This window comes from Nothobranchius furzeri, chromosome 16, assembly GCF_043380555.1.
Source record: "Nothobranchius furzeri strain GRZ-AD chromosome 16, NfurGRZ-RIMD1, whole genome shotgun sequence".
Lineage (NCBI taxonomy): Eukaryota > Metazoa > Chordata > Actinopteri > Cyprinodontiformes > Nothobranchiidae > Nothobranchius > Nothobranchius furzeri.
The window spans coordinates 28,914,211-28,926,710 of NC_091756.1; the positions used below are offsets into that span (position 1 = coordinate 28,914,211).

At 42.9% G+C, this 12,500-nt stretch overlaps 1 protein-coding gene across 2 annotated transcripts in view; it reads left to right on the forward strand.

Moving 5' to 3' along the window:
• The window catches only part of bahcc1b (BAH domain and coiled-coil containing 1b), a 73,134-nt gene that overhangs the window by 18,403 nt on the left and 42,231 nt on the right, over nt 1–12,500 (forward strand). For both annotated transcript variants that reach the window (XM_054749064.2, XM_054749063.2), the window contains exon 3: nt 11,675–11,833. In XM_054749064.2, coding sequence (XP_054605039.1) covers nt 11,675–11,833 — 159 coding nt within the window. The remainder of the gene's footprint in view (nt 1–11,674; nt 11,834–12,500) is intronic.

Genomic DNA, 12,500 nt, shown 5'->3' on the forward strand with positions numbered 1-12,500 from the left:
TAATTTAAATAGATGTTATTTTCATAATTTCAGTTATAAGCAATAAAAATAACACAGGTTTCAGGTTTAATTTTTTTTATTTTCTTTGTCATTTTTTACCTTCTTCATGATAACAAGACAACTAAGTAGAGGCTTTAGACCAAAATGAAAATAATCATTAGCTCCAGTTTTAATATGGCGTTGATCCCGGTCTGTTTTCCTTACCTCTGCCGGTCTCATTTCCCTCCATCATTCCTGTTATTTATTTCCCTTCTCCCTCCTTCTCATTTCTCCTGTGTTGATCTCTCCAATAAACGTTCATTCCTGTGTAAATATTACAGTAATGAGGGAATATAAAGAATGGAAAAGCCATGCTGAAAAAAGGTCAGGCTGGGTTACTCTCACCTGCAGTGTGTGTGTGTGTGTGTGTGTGCGAGTGAGAATGCGTTTGTGCAAGTGTGTGTGTGTATGTGTCAGTGAGTGAGAGTGCGTTTGTGCGCGTGTGTGTGTGTGTGTGTGTGTTACTCTGTTTGCCTCCCACCCTCACTGCCTCCCTCTCTCACGTTCGCTGTCTGCTGATCTCGCTCCTCTGTGTGTGTGTTGTTCAGACTCCTCTGCCTCTCTCACACAAGCGTGCGCTCTCTTTCTGACGCCCACATGGCCGGTACACTTGCAGACACGAGCATACACACACATATGCACACATTGACACCTGCATGTCGAGTAGTTGAGGGTCTAATTTAAGTAAAGTGCTTCTCTTGGAACCACAACCCCTCAACTCACGATGATGGAGGGTGATACGGTACGACGGGGGCTCAACACACACACACACACACACACACACACACACACACACACACACACACACACACACACACACACACACACACACACACACACACACACACACACACACACACACACACACACACACTACTCCCAGTGATGCTGAGATATGACTATCCGTGGTGTGAGACTGAGGAAGGCTCAGTAGATGGTTTGGAAGTAGCATGTTGCAATAATAATGTGATATTTGATCCCTGCAGGGAAATTCACAGTCTCCAAGCTGCTGGCATGCCTGGCTGCACGGCCAGTTTAAGCAGCAGGGATGTTTTGTTGTAGACTCTACATCAGTGTGGTGGATGCTCGCTGACTTGGATGTGGTTGAATCTGAATCTGCTGGTTAAAGAATGTTGTCTCCTTCCTCTCTGCTGTGTAGGTGTGTTTGTTTCCGCTGGAGTTTGAGCTAACTTAGGATTGTGCTGCAGTGCTTTAGCAGATCTAGGGCTTCAGCAACTAAAATAGCATTGAGAGTTTTGTTTTTGTAGACTGATGAAAGCAAAACGGTCTTGAACTGAGCATACGAACTAAAAAAAGAAGAAATTTGCTCCAATTTTGAAACAATTCAAGTATTTTCTGGTGACATTTGTGAGACGTTTCCACAGATTTGTTGGGATTTTAACACATATGGCTAAAATTGTCTGATATTTTGTATTTTCTAGCTTTTACGAATAGTTTTCTGCTGCTTTACACATGGGTTGGAAATAAAAATGAATTGAATCTGTTCATTGTCTTTTAATATTTAGCGTTAGCATTAAATAGGTACACCACTGGTTTTGTTTTTACACATTTGTTGATTTTTTTGTTAGCAAGAGAATTTGGTTTTCATGTATTTAATTATATATTTTCACATATGTTTTTTGTACAATTTTAGAATTCACTATGATCTGACATTTTGAATTAGTTAGCTCCTTTTGAGTGTTAGCAAGCTAGCTAGCAGTTTTCATTGCGTTGTTGCCCAGTTTTTTGTGTTTTGTGTTCGATTCTTTCAGGAACTTAACATCTTAGAGTTTTTTGTCATGTTGGTTTCCTCAGTGTTGGGGAGTAACAGAATACATGTACCGCCGTTACATATTTAGAATACTAACTATGAGTAACTGTATTCCATTACAGTTTCTATATTTAAACATGGTATTTAGGATACAGTTACTTCAAATTACCACTGGAATACTGATGTGTTTTCCACTTTCCACTCAAAAAATAAAGAAATAAATTTTGGGCAATGCTTAGCCCTTTTTACAAGACGCACCATGCCGGCAAATCAGCGTAATTTTACAGCAATGGAGTGTCTTACAAAAACGCCGTGGCGGCATGGCAGACACCTTTAGGAGCAGCTTGTTAAAAAAAAGTAACGATTGTGGCTTTTATTGCAATAAAAAGCAAGTTATGTCAAAGATAAACGGAAGGGCCATGCCCCCTTTATGCCACCATCACATAATCTTTTGTGAAAAGGACATGATTGCACAACATTACCACCATTGTTTGACCACTTATAAATGACCTAGGGCTCCCTGATGCCCCTTCAGCGTTGTGTAGAATGTATAGTCTGGCCACGGTCCATTGACAGCTCTCAGCCGTAGGACAGGATCTATGGTTGTCTTTTACCATGTCTTCGCATGCTATTGAATAACAAAATACGTACTCACCGCTATGTATGTCAGTCAATGAGGTAGTCCATCATGTACTGTCAAAAAACACAAAAATATATCCTTTATCTAAATAAATTGTAGTCTATTTGCTCTTGACTCAAAGAAAAGCCCAGGTGTAAATAGTACAAAGTTGATGAAGCTGTTTCAAAAGTAGCCATGGTTTCGCTCACTTGCAGTAATATCACACCCATCTGGCTGGTAGAACGCTATGATTGGCCCACCAAACCAATATAGCGCTGTGATTGGACCTTTATGGATGTCAGTCAATGGGGCAGTCTGCCATTACATTGTGAAAGAACTACATGAAACATAAAACAATAAGACATTGTTTTTCTAAATAAACACGCTGTGTGTTGGTTAGCAGCGCCTCCAGAAAAGTTTCACTTCATTACAGAAACAGTTGACACAAAGTAATAAAAATAATTAAACAGTTTTATTTAATTTTTCCAAGTCAGTTCATAATATTTAGCATGTTACCATTAATATGCCCTCTGTTTTCGTGCAGGAGTAGCTACCTACGCGTATTGTAACGTTTAATAGAATTTTTAAGGGGAAGAATTCCAAGTGTTTAGAATACAGTACCAGGATTAATCAAAGTAACAGAATTTGTTACAAAATACATTTTAAAGCAAGTATTGAGTATTTTGTAACTACATACATTTAGAAATTATCCTCCTCAACACTGGAAATCGTTAGCTAATTAGCTAGCTGCTAACTAGTTACAAAAATTTTACATTGTTTTGCTTTTGCCAGACAGATTTTTTATGTTTTCATTTATATGAATCGACAGAATTCTTCTAGCGCTGTTAGCTAAATCTCCAGGGGGATGTCTTTATGCCACTTTAGCTCCTAAATGTTCCACCAACTAATTATCTGGTTACACTTTTAGTGCTCAGCAGTTATTGCAATCATGATTACAGCGCTTGTGTGTCTGTCGAACTTAAACAATGAGCTTAAAGATGCTAAATGTGTGTAGTGCTTCTTCTGAAGGCTTATGAGCATCACCATTTGCCTTCAGTAGTTAATTTAGGATTATTTAAAAAAAATGGCAGTGCTTTTTGACTCACGTTCATTTTTGTCACTGTTTTGTTGCCATACGCCTCAGTCACTCCATAAGGAAAAATAAAAGGAGTCATCTTTTTATGTGAATCGTTAATCTACAAGACATGTCTTTGCCATTTTATCATGTAACTTGAAAAATCCCAGCTTTTTTATGGTTCTGCACTCACCGTTTGCCCCCGTGCCCCTAATTCTACCCTGTAGAGCTGAAATATAAAATGCTAACTTTTCATAGGACCTAACAGTCTAAATAAGAGACACTTCCGCGTAACCTTTTTAAACATTCAGCTTCTTTTTTACTTTAATCAAGAATGCTGTCAATAAGTAACAGAATCAAGGCAGCTCCAGAGGATGTGTGTTTAATGGAGACTGTGTGCTAACGCTGTATAAGTAACCTGAGGCTGTAAATTGTGAGAAGTGGTAAAAAGGAGTTGTGTTTGAGGCTCAGGGAGAAACATGGCTCTCCGTCTCGTCTTTGCTCCCAGATCACTGTGACGTGTTCTCCCTCTCTCCCGGGGTCCTGACCCTCAGGTGTATTTTATCCTCCAGCAGGCACAACTGGCTCCAAATCATTTTAGTGTGTGCGTGTGTGCTGTGTGTGCGTGCTGGAACTGGAGAAGGAGTGGAGCAGCACAGAGGCGTGGCGCTGGCCCATTGGACTGGATGACGGCCGTAACTTCTCCAACATGCTGCTTCACTTTGCACACACACACACGAGCTGGACGGGACGGCGTTATTGACCCTCACCGCAGGCCTTCCTGAAATATCACCAGCCTTATGCTTTTAATTAGTGCCTCCATGTCTGAGTGTGTGTGTGTGCACGCACGCCATTGCACATACCACTTGTGTCTGATTTTGGCCCAAGTGTGGAAAGCAGTCTCGTACGACCCCCCCCCCCACCCCCACCCCCTGTTTTCTTTGCTAAAACATGGAAAAACTTACTTTGACAACCCCTCAATCCCCACCCTTCCTGCTTCCCAAGAATCACACCCCTTGAGAGTTTCTGCTCTCCATGCCCAAAAATGGTCCTTCCTGCTGTAGTGGGTGGGTGGGTGGGTGGGTGTAAAATAAGTTTGTGGTCAAAAGTAGGAACATTTTCCTGCTCACTCACAGCTGACTGCTGCCTTTCCCAAGCTGATGGGAAACTCTGAGCAACACCTCCTTAACCCCTCCCCCCAAAGTGTGCGACACATGTGCAATGTTGCACTTGTTCTTCTCTTTGTTCGCTTTATTCAACTGTTTTATTTTCTATAATTCTTGTGAACAGAGGATCAGGTGCCTTTTAGCATTCTTCCTGGCTTTTGATGCTGTAACAGCACAAGTGGGTGCGGTGAGATCGAGCTCTTACTACAGTAGCCTCATGATTGCACTGAAATGTTGTGTGTGTGCACATGGTGCGCATGTGTGTGTGTGTGTGTGTGTGTGTGTGTGTGTGTGTGTGTGTGGATGGCAATGCTCTGGTCTGCAGCCTGGGAGTGAGGCTTTGAGCTCTGCTGTTCATAGTCTGCTGATTTATGCGCCTCACAGGGAAATCTCTCAGTTGTAGCTCTTTCATCTCATTTTTCCCCTCCACTCTTCTTCTGCCCCTTTTCTCTTTCTCTGTCCTGTCTCTTCTTCCCGCCATAATGTGATTCAGCATGGCTGCTTGTCCCAAGCGACACGCCGTGCTTTGCTTTCACACCGTTCTCTCTCTCCAACATGAATGAGTCGAGAGGAATCATCGATGAATAATGAGATAGAGCAAAAAGGAAAATGCTATCTGGATCAAGTTGAGCAAAAGGAACTCCATCTCTGCCCCCAACGTGTTCTTTGTAAGCACAGCGTGGCCGTTTACTCACACATTCAATGTGTCTGTGTCCCCAGTGCAACAATGCTTTTATGAACCTGTGTGTGTGTGTGTGTGTGTGCGCGCGCGTGTGTGTTAGCTTCCAAAAACCCCTTGTTTGAGCAGCCCTGTCACTTGTGCAATTCCATGGTGTCAAAACAGATCAGAAAGGTCTGGCTTGACTCATGCCTCTGAAAACACACACACACACACACACACACACACACACACACACACACACACACACACACACACACACACACACACACACACACACACACACACACACACAAACACACACACACACACACTGGGTAGAGGCTTGGTGCCAGGGCCCTTGGTGGTTGGAAGCTGATGAAAGGGTCGGACCGACGAGAGGTTGCCAAGTGTACGGCAATAAGCGTAACAGCCAAGCTAACGAGAGTCGAAACCTCTGACACACACACACACACACACACACACACACACACACACACACACACACACACACACACACACACACACACACACACACACACACATCAAGGCTGAATATTCAGACTGTCTGTGAGGGAGTTCAGTATATCAGTGCAAGCACAGAGGCTTTTGTTAATTGGAAAATGTGACAATATAACACAAGAGGATATCGATCTTCAATTGGATGGAGATTGATTTAAGTCATCATGCTTCCAGGTGTGTGTGTGTGTGTGTGTGTGTGTGTGTGTGTGTGTGTGTGTGTGTGTGTGTGTGTGTGTGTGTGTGTGTGTGTGTGTGTGTGTGTATTGATCAGCACCAGTCTATTCAGTGAGACCCACCAAAGGAAACCACTCCACTCCTTCATCCTTGTTTGCTTTTTTCACCGTGCAATGCTGGTTTATCTCCACTAACGCCGCTCCCTTCGCTATCTCCTCTTCTCCTCTCTTGTGTCCTTCCCCACCCCCCTCTTGCTTCTGTCATTCTCTCTTTGGAGAAGTGAGAAACCTTGGATAATCTGGCCCGTTATCTGTTTGTTTCGCTGTTGATTTCATCAAGAGCTCTTTAGCAGCTGCAGAAACAAAGAGACAAAAGAAGGTGCAGGGGTGTTTATTCACTGGGATCATCGTTGCTGGTGCACATTCATCTATATTAACTGGTTTATTAAATTTAGACTCAAAACTTTCACAATCTAATAAAAATGTTTTATACAGGTTTTTTTTTCTCAATTTTTTGGTTCGATATATCGAAGTGATGGCCGACGAGCTTTCAGTAGACACGACTGATTCATCCTCACATAAAATCATAACTTAGTGCTTAAAAGTGTTGAAACGGTAATACACACACACACACACACACACACACACACACACACACACACACACACACACACACACACACACACACACACACACACACACACACACACACATTTACTGTAATACTCACAGCTAGTCTTTGCATACATTCAACCTCTAAAATCTGTGTGGAAAAGTTTCCCTTTGATCCGCCACCGCAGCAGCAGCAGCAGCAGCAGCAAGGCTTCGTGCTAGTGGTGTGGCAAGCTATTACGTCATATTAAGTTGCAATTTGAACCGTCTCATATGTGTGTGTATTTATTTGTTGAGGGGGTAAACCTTTATCTTGCCTCAGGCACTAAAATGGCTGCAGAGTCCGCCGTGCTTGGGTTCTCGATGAAAATTTACATTTATTTATTTGCTTTTAAGGGAGAACAATCCATAAAATCTCAGATTCTCCAACAATTTTACAACTGACGTCACATCCTGCTATTTGTCAAGTCCAGTTATTTACATTTCAGCTTTTAGGTGTTTTCCTAAAACATCCAAACCTCCTCTTGTCACATTAGAGCATTGTTAAACTAAAGCGGATTTGGTTCCCCTAAATAAAGATGATTGCATCAGTGTAAACATAAACGCATGATTCTAGTTTTTATTACTTCAGACTGTCAACATCGGAGGATTCTCTGCTTTCGTGTTGACACACTTTTTCAAGTTATGATGCCAACTGGGAAAAACAGGAAGCATGCAACGGCTTCTTGTGTTTTAATTACCACTGCGGAGACTGAACAAGCTGCCTCCTCCGTCAGCAGCCTGTATTTGTAATACGTAACATATGCATGCAGAAAAATATTGTTTTATAGTTCTGAAAGTTTTTTTTTTTTTTTTACAAATGTGAAAACTGAATCCAGCGGTTAGCTCCTCTGTTTGAGCATTGATCCTGCAAGGAGAAATGGGAGTGGTGGCAGATGGAAAGAGATAAAGCAAATGTTGAAATCAGGAAGACAAGAAGAGGAGGAGAAGGAGACAGAACCCGGGACAGAAAGTAGGTTTATGTTAGCGGCTATAGCCACTGAAATAATTTTCCATACCAGCAGGCCAGAGGGAGCGGGGAAATGTGAGTTTCTTCTCATCTCACCAACAGAAAGCAGGAAAAGGGGAATAAAAGACGAGAAAAGGAAAATGAATAAATCGGCAAAAGATGGAAAGTGGGAGAAGGTTGGAGATCACAGCTAATGCAACAAAGTCCAGAACAATAGATTCATAACTTTTGTGATTGAGGCTCTTCAAGCTGCCCTCGTCTGGAAATACCTTTGAGTTTTATTGTGAAGGGCTAAATGTCCACTGATGTTCCAGCTGTTCCAGACAGCATCTAAAGGAAATAAGATCCTGTCTGAGAGAAAGAGGGAGCAAACCTGAGAAAATAAATGTCTAGATGTGTCTTTCTCTCCTCCTCTGAAATTTATTATGACTGCAGAGTGAAAACACCAGGAGCAAGAGATGGTGGCGATATCTGGGCGTGTGCGTGTATGTGTGTGTGTTTCAATGCTTAGGTTCCAGCTATATAAATAGACTCACACACTCCCTGATCTCCTAATACACGCCGTTACTCCATCCCTCTCTTGATTTATCCCATGCCCTCTTGGTTGTAATTCTGGGCTTGTGTGTGTGTGTGTGTGTGTGTGTGTGTGTGTGTGTGTGTGTGTGTGTGTGATTGTGTGACTGTGTGTTTGTGCATGCAAGTGTGTGTTTGTGTGTGTATGCACAAATGAGTGTGTTTGTGCGTGCATGCATGCATGTGTGTGTGTGTTTGTGTATGTGTGTGTGTGCGCACAGGCATGAGTGTGTTTGTGCATGCATAATTGTGTGTGTGTGTGTGTATACATGTGAGTGCATGTGTGTGCATGCACCTGTGTGCATGTGCACCTGTGTGTGCGCATGTTTGTATATGTGTGTGTGTGCGTGTGTGCATGTGTGTGTGTGTGCGTATGTGTTTGTGCATGCATTGCGAGGGTGTGTGTGTGTGCGTGTGTGTGTGTGGGTGTGTATGTGTGTGTGTGTGCATGTGTGTGTGTATGTGGGTGTGTGTGGATGTGTGTGGAAGTGTTTGTGTGTGTGTGTGTGTGTGTGTGTGTGTGTGTGTGTGTACACGAATTAGTGTGCTTGTGTGTTTGTGCGTGCATGCATGTGTGTGCATGTGTGTCTGTGTGTGCACGCACATGAGTGTGTTTGTGCATGCATGAATGTGTGTGTGTGTGTGTGTGTGTGTGTGTGTGTGTGTGTGTGCATGCACCTGTGTGCATGTGCACCAGTGTTTGCGCATGTTTGTACATGTGTGTGTGCGTATGTGTGTGTGTGTGTGTGTGTGTGTGTGGTGTGTGTGTGTGTGCGTGTGTGTGTGTGCGCGCGTGTGTGTGTTGGCAGACAGCTGAAGGCGCTTGTGGTTGTGGTTGCCAGGGCGTCAGGACGTAGTTGAGGTGAGGGTACTGAGTTGAAGGCGGACTGTTGTGGTTGTGGTAATTGGCTCTGATGCGACGCAGCGTTTATGGGTACCGACCCAGCCCTCCACCTCTCTGCCTCTTTCTATCCAGCGATTAATTACCTGATTCCCTGTGGATCTGGTTGCTCTTTCTCCCTGCCACTGCTTGCTTCGTTCTTCTGAACGGGAACACGTAGATGAGTGAAACTGAAGTCAGGTGTCTAGTTCAATGTGAAGACTAAACTCGCACTGAAACCGGAATTTTCCACCTTCCATCTTTGCGTGTTTTGATTTCCAAACCTTCCACAGGGTTTTAATGGGAAATGTTGTGTTTATAACTCAACATTAAGTGTAGGCTTGTGGTTGTAGTTGCCTCTGATTTGTTTCTACAGAACAATGATCTGTCCACAGCAGCTTCTCCACCGCGCTCTTTCACAGACAGTCAGAACAGAAACATTATTATATTTGTCCCGTACAGCTGTTTACACATGGCCTGAGAACAAGATGAACCCAGAGCTCACGTTTCATTTGCTTTGGCTGAATGCATACGGCCTCGCTTGCCCTTAAGCTAATATTGTGACCCTCGTCTTGCCTGGTACCGGCCAATCACATCTGTTTATCCATAACGGGGGTGAGGCTGATACTAGGAAACTACAGTGGTCACTGCTGCATGGGTTCATGTTGGAATGACCTTGGTATATGCTGGTGCACACTCATCCAGGGTTGTGTTTGATTCTTATAGTTTTTCTCCTATAATATGAGGTGAGCTCATATGTAATTTGCACCTTCATACATGTAAAGCCACGAGTTCAGCACACATTAGAGGAAAGACCTGCTTAACCCTTTGGTGCATAATGGTCACTACAGTGGACAGGTACTCAAAATTGTTATTTATTTATTTTTTGCTATTAAGCACAGCTGTTGAAGACTTTATTGCATTTGAGCCCCTCCATTTGGACTTCAGTAAGCCAAGCCAACATATTTCATGCTCAGAACGCACGCTGTCCACTGAAGTGGACATGTAATAAATTATTTATAAATTATAAAATTTTACAAAAAATATTTGTTGAAATTTGTTTCATTCACACCTAAAGATGAATGAAAAAAATTGATAAAAAAATCATGGTTGAAGATTTCATAATTCATGCATCAAAAAGGGTTAAGGTTTAAAACAAGGAGTTACACGTGCATGCATGCTACTTTCAACACCTTCATGCAGATGTTCCCACATGTTAAAGCTCCACCCTCACATTTAGGAAGACAATAATCTCATTTTTATTTAATTCTTAAATCATTTGTGGGTTTGATTCCTCTTCCATGCTCATCTGCAAAGATGCACAGTGAATTATTTAAATTTGCACATTAGACACCACATGATAAATATTAGTATGAAAATAATAATTTTCCAAATCTATGAAGAAGGAACTTTTTAGAAAAATAAATCATTGTTGTCACCTGACCAGGATCGTACAACTATAAGGTAAATATTAAAGGCAATTCTGTATCTGTCTGAGGCCACTGTTATTTCTTATCTTCTGCCTCTAAATCTAAAACCTTTGGTCACCTCATAAACTGAGCAGCTGAGCATTCTTAATCCTGAAAAAATGAAGAAATCCGGGGGAAATACGACATTATTCTGTTTAAAATGTGCAATTAATGCTCAAAATGCAGTTTGGTGTTAAGCTGAAACAAAAACTAAAGCTGGACTTGTGTAAAGTGCTTAAAAAGTGCAAAATTTGACTGGAGAAAAAAAATATAATTCTGCAAAAAAACTACTACTGCATTTAAATGAATCCCAACTTCAGGCTAGAACGCAGCAATAAACGAGCTGCTACGTGTCAAAGCTGACCCCAGATGTCTTTGTGCAAATCCACAAGGAGAATAATGTCCTCATAAGTGTGCGTTGAGACTGAAAACAGTCATTCATTAACACAGCTTTAGTGCTGCAGAGCTGCAGCCATACGTGCACCAGCGGGTTATAATCTTGAAACAGTGCCTTTTTACTTTTATCTGAATGAAGCAGTGAGAGAGGAAGTTAAATCTAATATTTCTACAGCGTTATTCTCGTATCCAGCATGCACCCCCGCCCCTTTGTTCTGAAGTTTCCTCTGTCACCGTGACACATCACAGCCACTTGAAGAATTGCAGCTAGAATCGTCTCCAAGTGGCCTTCGACACTCAGCTGTCACACTTAGTCATGTGATGCCAATGCTGATAAGATCTGTCACCAAAATAATAATGATGGTCTCAGGTGTGAATATGTCAGCGGTGACAAATTCTAATCCTGGTGTTTAGACGCGAGTCTTCTCTCACCGGGGAGGAAAGTTTCCATGCATGGGAAGCTCCCGAATCTTTTAGGAGAAGAGATCTGAGTCATGCTTGTGTATTCTTCAAAAAACCTGCTAATTGAGGTTAGAATCAAAGAGGGTCAAAATAAAGACAAAACGTTGTTTTTGTCGAACTCAGTGAGGAAGTTTGAGACCCGCGGGCTTTGACTGTATTTAACATGAAACTGGTTCTGGAGCTTCTCTTCCTCTTTACGGTGTGAGGATTCATCCACAAGCTCTCTAACCCATCTCCATGTGTCCTTCAGGTGCTTCCTTCATGGGCTCCTTCCTGGCTCGAAGCCTGGGGTCCTCATCCTCCCACCCTCCTCACCCCTCCGGACCTGCCGCCTCCCCCTCCTCCCCCTCCTACAGGGCTGGAACCCATTCAAGCTCTTCCCCTATCTGGTTCCCCCACTCACATGAAGGTAAGACACACACACACACACACACACACACACACACACACACACACACACACACACACACACACACACACACACACACACACACACACACACACCGCACACACACACACACACACCGCACACACACACACACCGCACACACACACACACACACCGCACACACACACAGGAAGCAGCTCATGTCTCTGGCTAATCCCAGGTCTTGGTTTGGGATTAGACTGAGATGGAGCCATTAAGTGGTTTAACCAACACTGAACTGAGGCCAAGCACGTGCAGCGGCGATGCCTCTGATGATGCTACTTATAGTAACACACACACGCACACACACACGCACACACGCACACACACACACACACACACACACACACACACACACACACACACACACACACACACACACACACACACACACATTAAAAAAGCAGCCGTCATCTTGGTTTGTTTGTCAGCAGCAGTGTGGTTTTTGTGTTTGCGGTTGTCATTTTCTCCTTCAGAGTTTGAACATTGTGACACAATTTGTTGCTCTCACCCAAACTTATGAATCGACCCACAAACTGGAAACAAATCATCTTCACACCTCGTCTCACTTCTTTTTTTTTAAGTTGCTCCCGATTTCACTCACCCCCTCCTCCTCTGACCACAGCCCCTCCCCACAGGGCCCCCTCTG